Genomic DNA, 23,823 nt, shown 5'->3' with positions numbered 1-23,823 from the left:
GACTGCCCATTACTCCCCAATGTACAAAATCTAACAGTCGTATTTTATCATAGACTGACATGAGACTCATTCAATTGAATGTAGGTTGATGTACTGGCCACAAGAGGGCAGGATTATGTATATATGTACCTTTATTGTATTACTCATGATTTTTGCATTTCATAAATATTCTTTGGGTCTTCTATATAAAATAAACATTGTTGAGCCACCTTATAACGAGGGTCATTCCAAAATTCATCCTTATGACATTGCATGCTATAGTTTGTTCAAAAATGTGAAATTACAAATTTGTTAACAATGTTACATTCAAGTACATCATGTTTAGGCGTGCACAATTCAACATTTCTGAAAAGAGTAGAAGCAGATATTTTTCTCTGGCAATAAAAAAGACAAATGATCATGACATTAATTTTTTCTTCTGGAGATACATGACGTCAGATCAATGGTTGAACAATGGTTGGCCAAGCCAACACTGCTGCACTGATGAAAGTGTTTCATTACATGAAAACCTAATTATCTGGATGAGCTGATGAAACCAACCAGACCGCAACCATACGGGTGCCTTTTTTTATCAAATCATATTATTCTCGATTGGTTTGTATTAAAGTGCACACAAAACATTAAACTGATTAGACTGGTTTATATTTCAACTGAAATATTTACAATGATTCATTACAATTAGTTTAATAACCATTAAGTTGACACGGTCCACAAATTAGATGACTTTATTGTTCTACTGCACAGTACAACTTTGATACTGCACCACAGTATTACTTAAGGTGCTAGTTGTAGTAAAAAATAACAGACACCACAATTTGTGAGGGAAGAAAAAAAAAGGATAAATATAAAAAATGCGCATAACGCGAGGAGAATCATAAAGCTATTGTACCCTTTGGTAAAGAAAACTAAAACAATCTGTATCATATGCACATATTTCCTACAGCATATTTCCAACGGGCTTAAGAGTCCAGTGTTTTGACTTTTTTTATATTTGTAAAGCTGCATTTGAACTGTACATATGAAGTGCACTTGAACATTTCTCATGACGCAACAGGAGCACATTCTGACCTCCATCACATGCTCCAACAGTGGATGACGGGGGCCATTTTAAAGCCATTGAACTACAGTGGTGTAGTTTCATGTTTATTACACTTAAATGTTTCAGATCATCAAACTAATTTAAATATTAGTCAATGACAACTGAACACAATTTTTTTTAAAGAAACTTATTATTAAAGGGAGAAAACAATACATATCGCTGTGTGAAAAAGTGATTCCCCCCTAAACCTAATAACTGGTGGTGCCACCCTTAGCAGCAACAAATACAATCAAGCTCTATTTTGCAGAATTGTTGTGATTCAGCCACATTGTAGGATTTTCAAGCATGAAGCTCCTTTTTATGGTCGTGCCACAGCATCTCAATAGGATTCAGGTCAGGACTAAATGAGGACCAAAGTCTTCATTGTGTTTTTTTTGGTATGTTTTGGATCATTGTCCTTCTGCAGAACCCACGTTGGTTTCAGCTTGAGGTCACAAACAGATGGCCGGACATTCTCCATTCCATTCACGGTTCCATTTATCAACCTGAAGCAGCAAAACAGCCCCAGACCATCACACTACCACCACCATATTTTACTATTGGTATACTGTTCTTTTAAATGCTGCATTACTTTTACGCCAGATGTAATGTGACACCTTCCTTCTTTCTTATGGTGGAGTCATGAACACTGACATTAACTGAGGCAAGTGAGGCCTGCAGTTCTTTGGATGTTGTTGTGGGGTCTTTTGTGACCTCTTGGATGAGTTGTCGCTGTGCTCTTAAGGTCATTTTGATTGGCTGTTAAATGGAACAGTGGTTGGTCATACACTGCTTGAGTATAAAGGCTCTCACTGTGGTTTTGCTGGAGTCCCAAAGCTTTAGAAATGGCTTTATAACCTTTCCCAGACTGATAGATCTCAAGCTCAGTTAAATTGTGTTTTAACGGGGGGAGTTCACTTTTTCACACAGGACCATGCAGGTTTGGATTTTTTGTTTTTTATCCCTTAATAAAAAAAAGTTTCAATTAAAAACTGCATTTTGTGTACATTTTTTTGGATGATCTGAAACACTTAAGTGACAAACATGCAAACAAATAACACTTTTTCATACTACTGTATTTACCATTTTATATGGTAAAACCTCTGGAAAAATGATGGTAACGTTAAATTGTTAAGATTTGTGTCAGAAAGCACTAAATGACATACGATTGCACTGCAATGGAGACAATTAGTAGTAAAAGATACATTCAGATCAGCAGGTCTTCAGTTCCATAAAAACAACATACTGCATGTGAAGGACGAGTTCAACATATTTATGACATAAGCATTCATTCATTCATTTTCTACCGCTTATCCTCACAGGGGGGTGCTGGAGCCTATCCCAGCTGTGTTTGGGCGAGAGGCAAGGTACACCCTGGACTGGTCGCCAGCCAATCACAGGGCACATATGGACAAACAATCTGACATAAACATATATATTGACTGATTTCAGTTGAAATGTTTCACAGTACAGCTGCACTCAAATATAATCAACCCTCATTGGAAATTAAATTTATTTTCAATCCAAAAATATACTGACCACTATGTTGAATTATTTAAGTCAATTTTGTTGGGATGGTTGTTGGTTAACTTCACGAAATTTATAAACACTAATCTAATTTACAATGAGCGATGAGTGCATCTGTACACTACATGCAGCTGTTTTGTGCATGCTGTCATTAAACCAAAAAGGTACCTTGCAGCTTTTTCGTCTCTTAAACTTTTCAACGGTAAAAACAACAACATAACACATTTTCACACCGAGTGTCTCATATTCCTTTGAAGACCTCAAAATACAATCTTACCAGTGTTTTCTGAGTGTGCAATGTAATTGATAGCTAGGATAGGCTCCAGCATACTCTTGACCATAGTCAGGAGAAGCGGTACAGAAAATGCATGGATGGATGGATGGCATCATTCTGAGTGTATTAAGAGGTCTCCAAACACCTCAAAGGGCAGACCCAAACTCATTTGAACATTTAAGGCTAAGTCTGCACAGGAAAGTACATTTCTATGAACTATGATGCTCACAAACGGTGACCAGTCCATGGTGCACCCTGCCTCTCACCCATGTCAGGTAGGATAGACTCCATACCCCCCCGAATGTAGGGACAAGCAACATAGAAGATGAATACAGCTCACAAATAGAGTTGTTGACTTTCGACAGCATTTGAGATTGAGGATAAAATGCCCAATTGCGGCGACAAACCTGGCGAGTATTCACTAGTACCACTGAAGATTATCCCAAGGGTCACGTAACCTGTTTTTTTTCACCCCAAAAAGATGTTTTGCATCTTCTGGATTTTCTAGGAATTAAATCTTCATCCACTAGTAATGAGGGCGGATCTCCTCCACTGTGGAAGAAACCTGGATCAACCAAGTCCAACAGGCCTCCTCTACTGCTGTTGGCAGAGTTCTCGAGTTGCAGGTAGAACTCTCGAACCCAAGGAACTTCAGGGAACAGATGCCCCTTTTTGAAGTAGAAATAACAAATCCAATTCACCTGCGCAGGAATTAGCTCCACTGACGCACGAAGCAACTGTGATGTTTGTCCAACAAAAACCATCACCCATTGTTACTCTGTTGCACATGTGAGCAGACAGAACTATACAGAACTATACAGTCTCCAGGTAGTGGTGGCCCACCTGCTGTTTGGCTAATATGTGCAACAATCAGAGCACTCACAAAAAACGTTTCCTTGAAGCAGTAGGAGTCAAATCTGATATGCAATCTTTCCAATGATACTAAGCTGCTCGGTCCATCGCTACTTGATGGGATGTGAGTTCAAAATAAGATGATTATATTCCCTATAAGACATGATCCCTTTTACTTATAGAAGACACATTTATCTTTGGGGTTTGGAGTCAGTTCTGTCATCACCCACAGGATTTCCATCTTGGTTTTTTCCCAGAGCGGGCGGTACTTCAACGTCTGCTTCTTCTCCTATTGTCTACTGTTAAAACTGAAGTTGGTACTGCTGCAGCTTTCTTCGTAAGTGGGTGGAGGCTCTGTGACAAAAATAAATATGAATAAATACAATTATTCTTGACGCATTTATTATGATATTTCCAAGCATGTAGTTTTTAATCATATGCTTACCATGAGGGTAATCCCAGCTGCTGTACTCTGGCGGGAGAATAAGAGAACAAGAAGTAGGCATAGGTGTTGGGTCTCCCTCTGTGAAAAACGGTATCGTGGTCCCTGTCGAAACACAGAACAAGGGGGCCGGAGCGCCTGGGTGTCTATGGCTGGGAGGCAAAGCTGCACCGGGCGCATGGCTAAAAGCGCTCGGAGACATGGTAACAGTCTGACCGGAGGGATCTTGCTGAGAATGTCTCTTTGTGGGGATCTCATCGCTGGCTGCACCACCTGCACATAGCTCGACATCGTCCTCAACCGGCGGGGCGCTGGGTGTCACTCCTGCTGCATTGGGTGCTGCCGCCAAACCGTAGTGGTCTGGACTGGAAGGCACAGTCCCGTCTGGAGACAAGTTCACGGCAATGTTCCCGATGTAGATGGGCAGAGTGACTACTGCCTCTGGAGATTTGAGTGATACCTAAAAAGACATACATACAGTTGAGCCGTTCCTGAAAATCTGACACTAACTTACCTGTTGTACAGTAAATCTGTACCGGTACATGGAGACATTCATAGCGACTAAGTTGCAAATACAGTACGCATGCACTGTAAGGTCTGAACCACATTCTGTACCTGAATGAAATAGTCGATATCTATGAGGCTGCAGCCAGCTAAACCGGACTGAGGAAGAGGAGGTACAATGATCTGCTCTCTCCACTCGGCGTGTTTTCCTGCTTTCACTCCTGCTCCCTCCACTTCGGCAATGGTTCGGAGGTCAAACACGGGCCGATTTGTCTTATAGGTTGCTTTCTGGTTCGGAAATAAAGCACCAGACATGGAAACATTGAGATAAGCCAAACAAACCAGAAAGGGACACCAAGCATGACATTAACCCAAAACATACAATCAAGGCAACAAAATACAATGCCATTTTTTTTTTGGAATTATGCCCATCATCAACAATTCATGAACACGTTTTTCTCTTTTCTGGGTGTTTTAAAGATACAAAAACTGTAAAAAAAGAAAAACAAACAAAAAAAAAACAGTTGACTTTGAGGCGGTGTGCACCCTGGTAGTTGAGTTTGGAAAAGTTAACGCTAGGTGTAGGCATTCATTTCTATGTTGCTATCTTTTATTTGATTTGTTGATATTCTGCTCATTCGCTCAGTCAAACAATGTGAGTGATATTAAAATGATACATTTTATTTAATCATTAGGTGAGATTAGGTGTTACCTGTATGAGACTTGCCAAAACACATGCTGTGTCTTTCCCGGACTTGTTGTGTATCTCTGTGGCTAACCTGATCACCTGACCAGGAATGTAGCCTCGAAGGTCAGTGCGGGCTTTAAGCATCAGGGTCCCCGACTTTACCAGAAGGTAGTTAAACTTCTTTGTGGCAACAGCATAGTTCAAGTGCTGTATAGACAGAAAAGCAAGTTGAATGATTGTGTCATGTTCCAGAAACAGAACACTGTGGCTGAAACAGGAAAAGAAGGAAGTGAGTAAATGCCAGGGAACATGAGAAAGTGAATTAAGATGTCCTTTAGACAATTGTTTAGATCTGCCTTACGTCAATGTCTGGCACCTCATTGAGGTTGAGCAGGTTGAGAAGGTAGAAGGGCCTCTGGGCCTTGTAGTCCTTTGCAAAGCGGGGCGTGTCAATGGCCGCTCTCACACGGTAAACAATCTTTCCAAAAGGTCCTTCAAAAGAAGTTGGTGCAGCAGCTGGGAGAGTATAACAAAGGAATGCATGTCACCATTAGAACTTTTACAACATTCAAGGAACCATGTAGGTTTTGTCTCAACATCATGTTTGCACTGTGAAGGAAAAAGAGAGGACCAAAAAAATGTTGATACTGTATTGGGCAAGTAATTGACTCATTCTGTGTTAAGGTTATATAATCATTGCAAAGCCCTTCCCTTTGCCTGACTACTGCAATACGCCACTTCCTCATTGAAAGGTTGCTTCAGGGATAGGACCGCTGCTGATGTCAATAAGATTTAACCAGGAGAGGCAGGTGGATGCCCTCTTCGCACACACAGCAAGGAGCAGACGAACATTCTCAGGAGACTGTATTGCACTTACATGCACATTGGTACTCAAAGCGATGACAGGTTTCATCAATGAAAACCAATACCATTTTTCAACAATCATTATTTGTCAGAGTATCACAATTTGTGTGCAAAAAAAAAACACAGATGCAGAGCTTCATGTACAGGGCCCTCCAAAAGTATCGGAACATTCATTCATTTTCTACCACTTATCCTTATTATCTACCACCTTATCCTGGAGCCTATCCCAGTTGTCTTCGGGCGAGAGGCGAGTACACCCTGAATACCAGCCAGCCAATCACAGGGCACATATAGACAAACAACCATTCACACTCACATTCATACCTATGGACAATTTGGAGTCGCCAATTAACCGGGCATTTTTTGGAGAAAAGCCACGCATGCACGGGGAGAACATGCAAACTCCACATAGAGATGCCGGAGGGTACAATCGAACTCGGATCTCCTCGCTGTGTGGCATGCGGCTAACCACTCTTCATCCGTGCAGCCCGTGGGCATGCTGAGCCTAACCCAGCTGCCTTCGGGTAAGGGGTGGGGTAGTATCGAAACAGTAAGTCCAATTCCTTTTTTATGCTGTAGACTTAAAACATTTGGTTTGAAAAGGTGAATACGGGTCCAGAGAAAAACATTAATTCATTCATTTTCTACCGCTTTTTCCTCACAAGGGTCGCGGGGGTGCTGGAGCCTATCCCAGCTGTCTTCGGGCGAGAGGCGGGGTACACCCTGGACACCCTGGACTGGTCACCAGCCAATCCCAGGGCACATATAGACAAACAACCATTCACACTCACATTCATACCTATGGACAATTTGGAGTCGCCAATTAACCTAGCATGTTTTTGAAATGTGGGAGGAAACCGGAGTACCCGGAGAAAACCCACGCATGCACGGGGAGATGCATGCAAACTCCACACAGAGATGGCCGAAGGTGGAATTGAACCCTGGTCTCCGAGCTGTGAGGTCTGCGCGCTAACCACTCGTCCGCCGTGCCGCCCCAGAGAAGAACATTTCAGCCTTTATTTGAAGGTTCACATCTGGATCGGATGCACAATTTCGTTTGAACCCGCTCATTTTTCATGTTGGCAAAACAATTAGAACATGTGACTCAAAGGTGTGTTTGGTTGCCGCCTTCATTTAGAGGTGAAAACAACATGAAAACCAGAGAGCAGTCTATGAGTGAAATACAAGCAATTGTGAATCTGAGAGAAGATGGAAAGAAGATTCTCATAGCCAGTGCAACCATTTGGAATGTGCTGAAGGAGAAACAAACATTCCATATTCCAGATAGTGGTTGGTACCTTCACTTTTGCCCTCTGCAGGTTGTTGCTGACATCAATAACAGTTGTTTTTAGGTCTTTATAACTTTCACATGCATCTTGTTGTCACCTGATGGTCTAGGATTGATACTATCAAGTAGTTTTTTTCTCAGATGTGACTGTGACAGAGCTTGACAACAGGGTTTATACTACCAAGACCTATGCTAAAAATCAGGTTCTTTTTATGCAAGGCCTTTGAGTCAGAGAGCCTAAGAGGGGGGTGAGGAAAAGCAAGGGGGGCATGACGACCAATTAAACCCAGACTGCACAACAGGAGCAGGACTAAAAATAACTGCCTACCCTTTGTGCCTCAGCCTACGCTACAAGTGTGTGTGAGATAGCAGACCCTACTGCGGGTCCTGATGTTTCCTAAGTATATTTCACTGATCTTGAGGTGACTTGCGCAGTCACACACAAGCAGTTAAGAATGTGTGTTTCCAGGGGAATGAGGAAGATAACACAAATTAATTCCACATCTCCTAACCATGAATCACTATTTGTTCTCCCATGCTCGCCCTATCACTGATCTGCGGGTATCTGCTTTGTGTCATCCGGCTTATCAGTTGGCTTGGAGTTGTGATACTGTATAAGCCCATGCAACAGTCAGTGCGTCACACACACTATGAAGTTAATAAACAAGAGAGTGGCAAAGGAAGAAAGTTCCTACCTGGGATAAGAAACTGAAAGGGGAAATTGTGTTCGCCAGCTGCTAGCGTTCCTGCAAAAAAACAAGCTTTATCAGTTACCACACCATGAAAAATAAATGTAGTCTGTTTCTTCAAGTAACGGCCAAACATGTATGTAACCATCAATGAACTGAACCGGAACAGCGATAGACCTCAGTATGAGTGCACTATTCTGCACCAGAACAACTTTGGTCAGCATCCTTTAAGCAGGTCTGCCTGTATGGATCAAATAATGATAATGATGGTTTATTTTGCCTACACTCACATCAGTGAATCATGAGTTCAAAACACAACCAATAACTGTGTCTACCTCTGCAGCAGCTTTAAAGTTGAATCAATTGGTAGTACATTATATTCTGTATTAACCATCATATGGACTTTACCTATTAACAAGCCGATATGTCAAACTTATGAATGAATAATAACATCCGCATAGAAAAATCCATAAATTCAGCTTGCTCTGACACGCTTACAGCTGCAGTAGTTGGAAGATCTGCTTCCTGAAAGTCATTGTGTGGTAATAGTGACAGGATGACACGTTGAAGAGACAGATGCATGTTCACACATGTTATCACTTTTCCAAGAACCGCATCATTGTGTGCATTTTATGTTTTACATGTTACAAGTACATAGAAGTGGTTACGTGTGAGGCAGTCTGTTACCTTTCGCGCTTAAAAGTTGCTTAGCCCTGGGGCCACAGCAGTCCATTTTCGGAGAGAGAGAATGGGAAACGGAAAAACGGCAGCGATAAAGCAGCGCACACACAGAGAGAGGCTGTGCCATGAATTATTTATATCCTGCTCTGTGAGGAGTGTACTGAGGGGTTGATTGGGTTGTATTATCACTCTCGTTCTCATTGATTTACAAATGCTGTTACATTTTCAAACTTGTACTCATTTAACTGGTTTATTTGGTTTAAAGAAAAGTGCAGACAATGATCGTTTAGCGTCAATTTGTGAGACAATAAACAAAAAATGCAACTGCATTGTTTAATGCACTTGTTGTGCAGTTTCAATGTTGATGCAGTCCTAGAACTCAATATTCTGTTTGTTTTGAGGTTTGTTGAAAGCTCAGCAAAAATGTTCATAAACTCGTAAGACGTACGTATATCACATATATTATATATCAATATCATACAAGACATTCAGTTACACTGTGTTTTATATGCAGCCCACTAAGTGAGAAGAATACTCAGGGATCTGAAGACTGTATAGATGTTGTATTCATGCAAAGTTATGATGATTACATTGCATTACAATTACCTTTGTTAGCAATAGACAGTGTGCTGTTTAGGTACTGTTCCTCTAGAGTCCATGAGTCCTCCGTCACTTTGGGAGAAATCCCACATGACCCCTTACAGTTGACCTTGATGGCTGTGGAAAAAAAAAAACTATTTATATGACAAAGCTCACAAAAGAAAGGCAACTTACTAAATCATCAAGGTTTCTGTTGTGGTGCTGAAAAGCTGAACAATAATACTTTGAATTGAATTCATCAAAACTTTCTGCATTTAATATTTGGATCTACTAATAAGATCTGCAAAAATGAACCCCTCTGGGTTAGCCCTTTTCTCTTCTGCCTGTGAGAATATGAAAACCATCATATACCACACACACACACACACACACACACACACATACACACACTTGGACAGCAGCCAGAGGATTAAAAAGCAAGGCAGCCAAGCAGCAGCATTAAAAGATAATACCAATATTTTTTCAACCTAGGCCCTGGGTATAAATTATTTATTAAAAAATACAGAGGGGCAAAAACCAATAGCAAAACTATCCATCCAATAAAGCTCAAATGAAAAAAAAGACTTTCAAATGTTGTAATCCATGCAGTTTCCGTAACAGCAGTACAGGTGGTCCTCGAGTTACAAATGAGTTCCTACGACAAATCAGACCTAAATTAACACTTGAGTCACTCACACGAAAAGACAGGAGAAACTGGAGATTGCGCATTTACATGAGCAGTTCTTAAGGTGATTAACAAGGCACCAAAACTAATCTGCACATTAAAAAAAATGCACATTATTCCACAAAGCCAACTAATTGTGTTATGATCGAAAATTATGTTATAATGATCGAATACAATACAATACATACAGAATACAAATTTGGCATCTTTCCCTTTCTCTGTTGCCACATCTAATATGGCGATGGCGTTGACATATGATTCAGCACTCAATACCCAATCACCCAAGAAACTTCAACATGTGCAACAAGTCCAGCTACTGACTCACTAAATTGGTGAGCCAAGCACGACTCATTGATTAATTGCCAATTAATTAATCAATTAATTACCTGGTTACTGTTTTCATTTTGCTAGCTGCAGCAGGTTCAGTAAAAAAACTAGTGTGTTTTTAACACACACACATAAACACAGAGTGCAGATGGCATTGCTCGCAACACTCGCCAGATTGCTGCCACTTTCAGGGAGTAGGGAGAACCTAAAATAAAATCTGCCTAGCCAGAAAGAGAGCGATGTCTTTCAATCATGCAGACAAATGAGTAATTACATGGTTATTAATTAAAGCTGCTTGGCTAACTGTCTGTATTCACGAGAACACACCAGTGACAATGGAAGCAGCACGAAACACACAAAGGTTTCATTCGTTTCAGTTGGAATTTTGCCAGCCTTTTATGTATTTAACGTATTTTAACATTTACACAGGTAACTTGACTATGTGCTTCATGTGGTTGAGTGTCAGCCTAAAACACATCACTTTTTTTTCTAGTAACAGCTCTGACACAACAGGAGTAAATCGGTTCACAGAGACAATACATATTTCTGTCTTTGGAGACCTCAGCAGAGACTGTCTGTCTGCTGGTGAATAATGGGCTACCTCTGCACAGGCTCATTGAGAAAGATGGGCAATGAGAAAAGATGATTCATTTGTTTGACATACACCCAAACAAAGACGATACATTTGCAAAATCAGCACGTCACCACAGCATAAATCCTTAAAGGACAATTGCAGTTTTTCTGGAATTTTGCCCAAAACATGAGCACACGTTTTTCCTTTTTCTGTGCGTTTTACAGAGAGAGAAACAGGTAACAATGTGTGTTACTTCCGTCAACACCAGCAGTGTGTTAAGCTTGTGTCTGTTTGCAACTGCTAATAATGGCCGACTTCGTGAGAGCCTCCAACTTTTGGACGAATGTGGATCCTGAACCTTATCTTTTTGAGCTTGAATATACAGAGGGAGCACAAAACCAAGGAAATACAGCTGGAAGAGGTGCATATTCTGGAAGATCTAAAAGGTTTTCCGTGCAGGTTATTGTGTGTAGACCTCAACTCAATACAAAGGATCAAAATATTAACATAATAGGTCCCCTTTAATCAAAATATATATAGGAATGAAGCTTTATTTAGGTATTTAAATATGTAAAAAAATGGTTTGGGATTGGAAAAAACAACACAGGGGGAAGCATTTTTACATTTTCATGTGGTCTAACGTCAGTGTTTACAGAAGCTCCAAAGTTAATTCATGCAGAATAGAGAACATTCACAGTGGGCAACATGGAACATGGCAGCACATGAACCACACGACCTGCAGGGAGAATAGCGTTCACCAGTAAGCAGGAAGCTATGAGGAGAACATGCTCTGACTCAGCAGCCAGCTGGATTTGTTACCAACACATTGGAGTCCATCCAAATCCTCATGGTTCAGGGAGAGTGGCTGCTGGCAGAGACAATCTGATTGCTACTACCGAATGTACTGTATTTCTACAACTCCACTGTGTGTGTATTATGAAGAGTTTTGAAAACACATTGTGTCACTCCTGGATTAAAAAAATGAAAAAAGAAAAGGGCGTGCATGCCTTCCATTGACATGACTCCAACTCCTGCATTAACAAAGTTGCTGTGCTACACAGATACAGTCACTGCCGCCTCTTGAAGAACAAAGAGGTATTTTATGAAACCTTACTGACCAGCCTGAGCTTTTTCAGCTCATTTCACCCATTCACCCAGTGCAGGAATTCTGTCCTTGAGGGCGTACTTTCCTGTTAAACCATGTGCCTGTTATGCAATAATGTTTGCTTTGCCACTTGCTAATCAAAACACATTTACTTTTTGATGAAGCTCCATTAGGGATGACTAAAAAATTAAAGCATAAAGAGTAAAAAAAAAAAAAACATTTGCATTGAGCACTTTCAACATGTTGCATCATAGAACCCGGGACAGAAATGACAGTTCCTTATTTAGAACAGAGAGGGACTAAAGCACAGTGAATGACTTCTGGTACTGTTATACCATGTACTACAGTAAATACTTGTATTTCTTCACAGTACACAGTAATATGTGAACATCCTGCCTTGCTTACTTCCCAGACGACCTTGATATGCTTTGCAATCAAACAAAAACAAAACAAAAATGCAACATCCCGCAAGCTACACAGCATGCTTTGCGGCACAATGATATAGGTGTAATTCTGACATGTGTGTTTCTGCGGAGACGTTTACTACCCCGAACAACCCTCATCACCTTCCAGTCTGTGTTTCCATTTCATTTGGAACATTGCTTTTATCTTACACATTGCGTGTCAACAATCAGAACACATACAAATCCCGTTGAGGGAATTCCTGTTTAGATGGCACTTAACGTGTCAGACAACTTTTCATCCATCATGCATGAGTGGCCAGATCATGTGATTCAAGAAGCTCAGATGTTTTGTGTCAAATGTCAAAATGTCAATTTTAGACAACAAAAGATGTCTGATCCACTACCACCCAAACAGATGTGATATGATCATCTGGAAGAATGTGGTAATTCAACTGTAGAGTTCAGACACATTTCAAGGAAACAAAAGCAATGAGTCAGGAGGTTCATATTGTCAGGGAAAAAAAGCATAGATAAATGCTGCATACTCCTAATTTGTTTTTATATGCTTAGCAATGCAACCAGATTGAATTGTGGTAGGATTGATGTTTGACTTTGGAGACAAACACACTGGCATTTGCAACACAAACACAAATCCTTGCATGTCTGCATGCAGGAGTAAGAGGTTTATCCCTGAAGGTGTTACATCATAAAACAAGCAGTGGACGTGTAATATGTATTATGCTCACTCGGTTCCACATTGCACCGATAATTTCATGAAACATACAAGGCCTCAATGAACCTTTTTTTATGTACAAAATGTGGGGACGTCAAAAATTCAGAAGATTAAGAAGTGGGGTAGCAGCTTCACAGACACTTTTCAAAATAATCTAATGACAAGAATTTTTGTCCACGTCAGCGAGTGCCTTTATTCAAGTCCCACACAGTAAACCATGCCTTTCGAATATTAGTCTATGGAGTTCAAAGTAATGTTGAAAAGATATTGGCATTGTAAACCAAAACAAGCATACACAAATTCCTTATCTTCTGGTTGTTGATAGTACTCTATTCTTAAATGTTCCTGTTAACAGGAAACAATCAGCATTTTGTTCCGTTTCCAGAGAAAAACTACATCCTGTGTGCAAACTGTTGTATTTTACCACACAAGAAGTAAGGCAATGTTGGGAGAGAGTTAGGGCTGGCGGGGGGAGCAATGGTGTGAGCGGGGGAGTGAGCCGGAATCCTCTTACAATAGACCTAAATTACTGGCAGAGGAGTGACACTGTTGGTTATGGAGGTCAAAGGGCGGTTATTATTATTGCAGTTAGAGAGGGTGCATCTGGTACAAAGAGTCAGCTTGACAGTGATGAATCTTTGGACATTGTGGATTGACCAATGAAGCACACATGCAGTAATGCTTGCTTACATACCAAAGGCACCACATTGAACTGCGTTGTCTTAATTTACTGAAAAATAATATATCACAATCCCTCAGTGGAAGAAAAAAGATCGACAGTCGAAAGATCGAAAGACCATTTCTTTGTTCTTGTTCATTTATTTCTATACCTAATCTTTAATAGCAAAGCAAGAAAACACTCCTCTCTATAATCCTATTAAACACTCTAAGAACTAATTACTGTACAAAACAAAATGAAGGATGAAATATTTTAATTCTTAAAAGGCAGTCCGTCCCGGTTCAAGTGCTTTCAGTTAACTGCTGCTGTGTTGTGAGGTTTGAAAACTTTGAGAATCCGCACATTATCAAAACATCAGGACAGTGTGCAGCAGTAGATACTGGCTCTCAACTTTATTTTTTACCTGAGGATTAAGCTAAATTTACCAGCCTTTCGTTATATTGCTATTTTGGTAGAAGGTATAATGTCTGCCACCAAGTCTGCCAGGATTAGTAACAGCAAACAGACACACTGTTTCTATGTTGTTGTTGTTGTTGACGGAAGTAGCGTTAGTTCTGATCTATGGGCTATGTGAAAATCGATGTACCTGTTACTGCCTGGTCAGAGCATGTATTTAAAACAATGTCAGCTGGGATAGGCTCCAGCATACCCCCCGCAACCGTCAAGCAGCATAGAAAATGAATGAATGCCATGGGGTCATGGATTCTGTGTGCTGTTACAAGGAGATGTATGAAGGTGGAAAAAATCAGAAGTCTTTTTTTTAAAACTATAATTTAATTCTTGTATTGAATCTTTTTACTACTATATTTTATATGCCCTTCATATGTTCTGTGTAGTGAGTGACATGAGATCACCTGTATACTGGCAGTAATTTGTCAGTGAAGTGCCAAAAAGAGTTAGTAAAAACTGTTCCTCTGGTTTCAGTGCATTTCTTTTCGCTCAATAGGACAGATGCTTGTCAGACACCCAGGGGGTAATGATGTCATGATCTACTCATGCCCCTCAGTCTAGACTAGAAAGAGACGCCTCAGCCTGCAGGGATGTCTTCAACCCACAATAAGGAAATAGTAACACCTCTTTGTTTGGCCAAGGCAACATCACACTGCTTTTAGGGATAAATATGGTGTTTTCCAGAGCGGCTTTAGTGAAAGTAGTGATGGATACTGCTGCTAAACATGTTATCCACTCTTAGGGGACCTTTCCCCCCCAATAATATTCTCACCTCTAGGTGCTTTTCCCTGTGGTTTAATATCACTGCTGCAGATCAATGAACCATGCACTTCGACAATAAAGCAAATTTTACTGGTTTGACATTCAACACAATGTTCGATTCCTCCTATTACAAAATAGATGCCTTTAAACACACCTATGAATGACAGGCAAGCATTGTTTTTTAAAGCAAATGGGGATTTTAACACACAAATTGAAAGAGCATTTAAAAGAAATGAAACATGAAGGCTTTATTCAGTGTCATTCTTATAAGTAATGGTACAGTATGTACTGTATGCATACAAAATAAGTACCATATACTTTGATAATGCTGACATCTAATCTAACAACTCATAACATGTTGAACATGTACCTAATAAATATGTATCCTGAGGACTCCACCTGAATGACGTCATAAGGAAGCCAATCAATAGCAATGCTGTCTAATGGTGCTATCATCAATAATACAGTGAGACAGAAGTCCTCTAAAATATTGAATGTCTCACACACAATCCTGAACATGCACACTAAGCACAGAACAGCGATACTGTGGCATAATGTATGTTACAATCCACCTTCATATGTCCCGAGCAATAACATCTCTGCTGCCTGAGTGTAGAGATGATGGGTAGAGCTTTATTATTATGGGGGCTTGAACCTTCTTACTATGTTAATGTTGTAATTCAGTCTGTGTTGACAGACTGTTACCCTGTTTCGCTTCTCTCACTAAGTATCTTCCGAGCCACCCAAGTAAAACAAATATACACAACAGTTAAGCTTTGTGCTTTTGAAAAGGCACACAACCGGAGTGCATTTGTTTTCCTGGTTCAGCATGACTGAAGCGCTCTTGGTGATGGAATAATCAGCAGCCATGGTTGAGCGGTGTTATGGCATTGGGCGCATAATGCAGTCTCAGCATTTACAGCACATTAATTCTAAAAGCCTGAAATGGAGTATGATACTCCTTAACGAGAGCATGTTTATAACAAGGTCAATGCAGGACTGTGATTCGGACATCGACTCTTACTATGATATCAACTCTTAATACAATGGTGATGTTTATCATGTGGTGAAAATTGCTTTGCATATATTTTACTATGCAGTACAATGAAAATTTGACTGGTACTCCAGTCGACCGGGTTGTGAATTTCACTCGATCAATCTTTTGATACCAGGTCGATAGCATCACAATTCACATGGACAATATACAACAAAGTGATATAACAGTGCGTGCCATTACAGAATTAGGGATGACTACCAATATTACGCAAGAACGCAAGAAAGCAGTTAACCCTTTATCTTTAATACATCATCTCTAAACTACTAACAAGGGCCAGCACTACTCATTCTGAAGGCCGTATAGGTACAAAACATCGACGTGGCAATACACTGAAGCTGAAATCTGACTGGCCAGATACATAATAGATAAATAATAAGATAATACTCCTTGGAAGACATGAATTAAAGTTGTAAAGTTGTAAATTTTGGCCCCTGTCACATGCATCCACAACGTGTGTGTGTAATCTTACCCACAAACAAACACAAGGCGACACCATCGAGGCGGAGGTGAAAAGTGTATTTATTTACAACAACGCTGTTGAGGTCTGAAAAGCCACCTGTCAGAATGATGACACTGAAAGTTGCCAACTCCCCTGTGGAATTGCACTTCCAGGGATTCCAGCAAAACATGCCATCTCACCTCTAGTCATACAAAACCTTTTTTGTAAACAAATCTTTCATCTATTCATTGCGGTTAGAATGAACATAGTGTGAAAAGATCCATGGTGTCCTAGTGCCTCAAATCAGGAGGGTGAAAACAGAATTAATTGCAACTTACACCTGAACACAGTATTGTTGCGTTGTCTCGTCAAACAAATTAAGGATGTTAAAAATTTTCTCGCACATGTCCATGACCTTGAATTCAAAAGGAGCTCAGCCGATAGCACTGTCCTGCTGCAATGCCATCTGCTTCAGCTCTATTTAGGACCACAACATAGTCACTAATGAAAGAGAAACGGAGCAGCACCAGCAGCTGTGTGTAGGATATTGTGCGAGCATAAGACGTAATGCCACTTTCATTCAGGTTGACAGGGTCTGTCTATCTCCAACAGCCCACCGATCGCTTCCAGGGGGGCTTTGGCTATTCTGATGGACCTTCTGCCAGACATGAGTTAACACATCATCAGATACTGCTGCAGGGAATCCCCCTAATTTGAAAAGGGACACTACATCTTGAAATCTTTCTCTTTCGTCTGCTGGCTGCTTAATGACCGAGCAGAGAATGTGCCTCACTATCTGTTAAGTAAGGATGCAGTGGAACTCCTCAGGTAAAAGCCCATGTGAGTTGACCTCTGTATTAATCCGCTAATAAATTCCTGAACTGAGGTCTTCCTTGTAAGTGAGCGTTACAAACCTCAAACAAAAAACAAAGCATACTCAGAATGAATCAATTAATTCGTGCTGAGCTCTCATGAAATAAAGGATCTTGGGAGGTTTTTGGACTTTGAACTAACATATAGTCTATTTCTAATTGACGCTGGCACGATGGTCAACATTTCTATCAAGAACGTCCCCCATGAGTTGTTCTTGCGGGACCTCCCATAAGAAAAGACAGAAAGACTATTGGAAATGTGTTTTAAGCAGAACAAGATAATGACAAGTGTAATTATAAAACCCCATCCCAGAAACTCACAATCAAACCTGAGCTAAAAAAAATATGGTGCAGCCCTGGCCATTTATATTCCTTGCTGAAATTGTACACTGCCGAAGCCTATATAAAAAGCATACCTTGGAAAGGTATGAAAAAGAGCTTTTGCATAAAATTGAGAGGAGTCGGCTATTATCCGAGAACAATCCCCATAAGGATGAGTCACACAATGGACCCATTGTTCATTTCCAGGGCAACTCCAGAGGCCATCCACCTGACTAGCATACTCAAAACAACACAGTAGATTTAGGTTTATGTTTACGCTTAATGAACCACAGTTCCCATGATGCTTAACTACATACAGTCGCAATTGTTTGCACAGAGATTGCGGTGCGTTCACAACCGGTACACGTAAATTATGCATGACGCTAACTTTCTTTCCACACTGGAACACAGACCCACATAGTTTACACATACTCCACACCTGTTTACAACCAATTTAATCATTGGCACGCCACAGACACACAAAATTGCGTACCAACTTTTCTCTAAATGAAAAATAGTTATGTTTTAATCATGCGAGGTCTCGCTTGAAGTCAGCTGGGATAGGCTCCAGCACATCCGCGACCCTCGTGACAATAAGCGGCATGGAATAGAGATGGATGGGTGAAATATGTTATTCTCATACAACTTTTTCTCATTAGATTACAACTTTTCAGCATAATATTTTTACTTTATTCTTGCAAAATTACTGTTGAATTTTTTTCTTTTTCATGTTAAATTATAGTTTTAATAGGGCTGCACTGCGGTCGAGTGGTTAGCGCGCAGACCTCACAGCTAGGAAACCAGGGTTCAATTCCACCCTCGGCCATCTCTGTGTGGAGTTTGCATGTTCTCCCCGTGCATGCGTGGGTTTTCTCCGGGGACTCCAGTTTCTGCCCACATTCCAAAAACATGCTAGGTTAATTGGCGACTCCAAATTGTCCATAGGTATGAATGTGAGTGTGAATGGTTGTTTGTCTATATGTGCCCTGTGATTGGCTGGCGACCAGTCCGGGGTGTACCCCGCCTCTCGCCCGAAGACAGCTGGGATAGGCTCCAGCAACTCCCATGACCCCCGTGAGGAAAAGCGGTAGAAAATGAATGAATGAATGGTTTTAATAAATAAAAGAAAATGCTGAGGGCCACAAAAGGCCGCCAGGCTGCAATTTGGACACCCCTGCTTTCGACACCCCACAAGCTCAATACGGTAGTTTACTGCAGGGAAAAGACAAACTTTAACAAGAAGGCAATTTATCAGCTGTTGCCCATCTATGACATCATCAGTGGTTCACTCTGTAGTTCTTCACTAACTAACACAGTTATGCCACAAGTCTGTGCTTCTCTTCAGTTTTTTTTTACAAATTTATTTTCAAGTAAGAAGTATTGGCAATACTGGCCTTGTATTTACTTAGTATCAAATGGTCCCCCCACTTCAAACTAGACAGTCAAGAGTAAAGACAACAACAAGTGACCGCATGCATGTCTCCGACAGGATGTAGCCCAGGATGTGGCTTTCATAACGACGTTTGAAACGCGAACACCACCAACTGATTATGAAGCCACACATAGAAAATGTTGGCAGAGTAAAAAGAGCATTCCTCTAGTGGTCCACCACATGACAATCCGAACCGAACAACCGCCCATCACTCTTCCACACGTCCGCCACCACCAGAGAGGTAAACTTTGTCAACATTCGTATATCCCTGCGCGGTTCCTCCGCTCAGAACACTCCAGTCCTCCTTCGAGAAAATGTTCACGCAAACATTACCTTTGTACTGCAGGGAGTTGCTGATTCGGATTTTCACAGTTCCACTGATGGACTCCCCCGGACTGTAAACCACCTTATTGTTGGCAAAAGTAATGTCAAATTCTTGTAGCTTTCCCATGGCGGCGCTCCGCTCCTCTGCCTCGGACGCGATGCTTTGCTCTCACCTGCCGCTGGGAGACCAAGAAGGCAGAAGGGGTGGTCGGATCGATCCAAATCTTGATAGTATTGATACCAGCATTCGATCGATACGAGCGTGATGAGATCGATATTTCTTAATTGTAATTAATAGTCCTCTGAGAGCAAAAACAAATCAAATGATTGATGTATGTATGAAAGGGTTGCATTATATCACAAATGTTGTCCAGAATTGATGATTTGGAATCTACGAAGAGTCAATGTGATTTTTCCGAATCACAGCAGTTTTAAGAGGAGGAGAACAAGATGATGTTGCCTAAACAGGTGGCCAACTTTCTGCAATCAAAAAAGATAGCTGTATTCCAATAACAAGCAGGAATAACAACACCACACCTGTCATCATCACAAAAGTTCACTACCAAAACAATATAACAGGGTGGTATTGTTGAGGCCGGTGTCTTGTCAATGCACATCTGACAAAACAACAAAGCAGGGGATTTTAGGAAAGCTGGGGGACAAGGTATAAGGAAATGTATTGCAGCAGCAACTGTAAGATCTATGTACACCAAGGAAGCCTTGAATGCTTGTTGTGGAAAACATCAAGGAACTGGACAAATATGACAAAGACGACATCATCTTCACTATAAGAAAATGAACTCACAAAATACTTGCTGCACTACACTGCACAAGCTACAGTGTTATTTTTTCAACTCCTAATTTCTTCTTAGTCTGAAATCAAACCAAGTAGTATTACTATACTTCATCTTTGGAGACAGCTGACAGTCATGGAGAGGCAGCAGGAACATGCTTGCAGAGCGATACTGCCACCTAGTGGCGTATAATAGACATTGATGGAAAGTCCATACTACTTATATTTATATTATTCATATATATTCATCCCTTAAAATATAAACTATAATACATATTTACATGGTTCGCCCAAATACAAGACAATAGACAACTTAAATGAAGTTTTCAATATGTTATAATAAATTTTCATCACTTTATACAATACAAAGTTCCAAGCATAATACTGCATGAAGTCAGCCAAATAACGTCTGACAGAGTGAAACAAAGTTCTCCTACCAATCCATGTGGAAGTGGTAGGTTTTTGGTTTTCTTAAGTTAAGAACAAATAAATTCAAGACTAACTGGTTAGCTTGCTAGCTTTTTAGCTAGCAGGCGTTTCGGGAGTTAAGTGATGACAAGAACTAATAGGAGCGTAAAGGTGACTATTGAGGTGTTATTTCATGTCAACAGGTCTCTAATGATGTTTAAAAAACATTTATAAAGCCATAAACATGTTTTTCTATGGTCTATCCATTTATTAACATTATCATGGAAATTAATTTATTGTTGGTCTGGAACCAATTCTACGTTATAAATGAGGGACAACTGTACACAAGCAGTTGTGTGCTATACACATCCACAAGGTAGCGTTGTTACATCATAACATTGTGATTACTCATTTCTTAATGTGTCACTAAGTCAATGTGTGTGTGTGTGTGTTTAATTGTGGACCAACCTCAAGGTTAATGTGTCCATTAGCCTGCTAGCACATGGGAAGCCTGTTTTTCATGGGAAGACAGAAGAAAGCAATGACAATCTTCTCCTGTCTTTATATTCCAGGACTTTTTCAGCCTGGAAATCCAGTGAATTCTTTCATATTGTATGACTGTTGACTGGCGTTTCATAAAACGGTGGGTCATCTGCTGTATGTCTCGCAATGAGTACTAGTGACAAAAAGGAAGGGAAGAAATATATCATATGAATATGTAGTGGACCAAATGAGACGTGTTAGTGCCATCTAGTGGACAGAAATTGTGTGATAATGACATGTACTTTGCCAACAGTGGAGAGGCATGTCAGTACCTGTCAAAATAAAAGGTATCAGTGCAGTCTAATGGGCCGAACCGAGATAAAAGTGCCATCTAGTGGATTGAATCCAGCATGGCAGCTCTCATGTAGTGTATACCAAATGACAGCAGTTAGTGCCATCTAGTGGATAGAAAGAGGTATGTTAGTACCATCTATTGGGCACAAAAAATCAATGTTTGCAATAGAAGATTAGCATGAAGGTGAAATGTTTAATGTGTTTAAAAATGTTTGCACACAAAAGTGTCAACATGTCAGCAATATTGTGCGTGTGTATGTTTATAATCCACCTACCTGATATAGCAGATGAGCTCCAGAGAGCTGCGGCTCCAAGCACAGGTGACAAACTGGTGTCATGAGCCCGTACGGCTGCAAGAAGTGGCGTGAACTCAACAGGAAGTTGAAGATGTCTGACCTCTGATGATGTGAAGGACACAGGGATGCTGAGGACAAGTGAGATTGCAATTGCATTAAAAAAACAAATGACTGCTTGGAACTCACATCAGGGAAGAAATTCAAGTGATGGATCATTGCCGATTTCTTTGTAACTGGAATGATCACCTGCAAAAAAACACAATAAACACACACGATAATTCAACACATATGAAATCTCAGCTCATACATCAAGAAAATTACTACTAATAATAATAATTTCTAAGTTTTTTTGTCGAGTAGGGGTTTTATTTCTTACAGTATACTAACGTTCAGTTAGCCGTTCGATGCACTTTCCACCTGAGCGACGTTAAGTACATTTAACGACAAATATGTAAAACTGTATCGGAAGTTAAAACTGGGACGTTATTTAACAGAACAATTTTTCAAATCACACCGATCTTTCGAGTGATATAACTCAATTACGTTCGGTCAACCGTCAGAAATTAAAACGGTCTATTTTTTTTTCTTACTTCTGTCACTCACGAGCCACACAAAAGTGTTTTCAGCAGGTTATCCGTGCTGGTCTCAGAACTATTGCTAGCAAGCAACCCGCCACTTGACTTTCAGAGGCCCTGTAAACCTGACCAATCATAGCGCAGAAGTGGGACCACGTTGTACCAAGCGGACCAATCGCAGCAGGGCAAGGGAATAATTCAAGTTTGTCGGACAAGTAAATGTCAACATTGATCAAATATTAGCAATGACATTCATAGCATTGCATGACAACTGCTACATTTTGTTTTAACACTTCTTATACCACCTTCTTTTTTAGTTCTTCGTGATCTGAAATCAATTCATAATTCCCCATTAAAATTGTGCCGCCTGTAGTTTTTATGAATTATTTAATGTAGAAATGTTTGTAAAAGAAATTCCCATTAATATATGGGTTTTTTCTCCTGTATAATGCTATTAGATAATGTTAAAGTTTAAACATGTACACAAACAGCCATTTGACTGATAGATAACTAGATAGATAATTCAAATAATTATAGTTATCATTTTTTTTTACAGGGTATAGAAATGGATGGATGGATGGCAGCAACTGAACAGTTTGCGTACTCTTCTGCGATTGGTCCCCATGATCCCACGTGAGACTTTTCACCTGGCCCTGATTGGTCAGGTTTATCGGGCCTCCAGAAATCAAGTTTATTGTGCTTGAAATATCAGGAGGGTAAACACCCAAGAGATCTGACAGCATCACGAACAACCTGCTTGAAGATTTATTTGTTTTGTCTGGATTTTTTTGTGAAAAAATACATCGACAGGATACTTTCTAACGTGGTTGAACTGCATCATTGCGAAGGTAAGTGCGATTTTCTAATTGTCTGATTGCATAAAGTTCCAGTTGTAACACAGTTTTGTAATATTTATTGTAAAAAAATAAAGATAAAATAACGTCAATCGGATGGAAAGTACATCGAACGAAGAATTAATAAATAATTTTCATCTAACGGCTAACGGAACGTTGAGCTGCATCATTGGACAGGTATGCTGGAAAAAATAAAACGCACGGCTTAAAAGAAATAAATCGTAAAACAATTTGTTGATATTAGATGTTCTGCTTTGTTAGTTAGTTTTGTTAATTTTTACAGACTGGTAACGTGTGATTTGTGTGTAGTAACGTGTTAATTATAATATGAAATATAACGACTAATTTTCACTCGTTGACTTCGAGAATGAAAATAATATTTTGTTGTTTATTGTCTTGTTTGCAGCTGAACATGTTCAATTACAGGCAA

The 23,823-nt window shown here is 40.2% G+C and overlaps 1 protein-coding gene across 1 annotated transcript; it reads right to left on the bottom strand.

The window, feature by feature from the left end:
- Positions 1 to 186: 186 nt before the first annotated feature.
- Positions 187 to 20,110, bottom strand: arrdc1b (arrestin domain containing 1b). The gene is made up of 8 exons (XM_078794187.1): positions 19,640 to 20,110; positions 9,494 to 9,604; positions 8,213 to 8,263; positions 5,727 to 5,881; positions 5,390 to 5,572; positions 4,789 to 4,965; positions 4,177 to 4,633; positions 187 to 4,085 (listed from the first exon to the last, which is right to left on the bottom strand). The coding sequence occupies exons 1-8, from the start codon at positions 19,755 to 19,757 to the stop codon at positions 4,021 to 4,023; spliced, it is 1,317 nt and encodes a 438-aa protein (XP_078650313.1). The 5' UTR covers positions 19,758 to 20,110; the 3' UTR covers positions 187 to 4,020.
- Between the last annotated feature and the right edge of the window lie 3,713 nt (positions 20,111 to 23,823).

The sequence above is a fragment of the Doryrhamphus excisus genome, linkage group LG10 (genome assembly GCF_037039965.1).
Source record: "Doryrhamphus excisus strain RoL-2023G ecotype Guam linkage group LG10, RoL_Dexc_Guam_v1.1, whole genome shotgun sequence".
Lineage (NCBI taxonomy): Eukaryota > Metazoa > Chordata > Actinopteri > Syngnathiformes > Syngnathidae > Doryrhamphus > Doryrhamphus excisus.
Note: the sequence above shows the minus strand (reverse complement) of the source record. Positions and strands in the feature narration are given on the sequence as shown.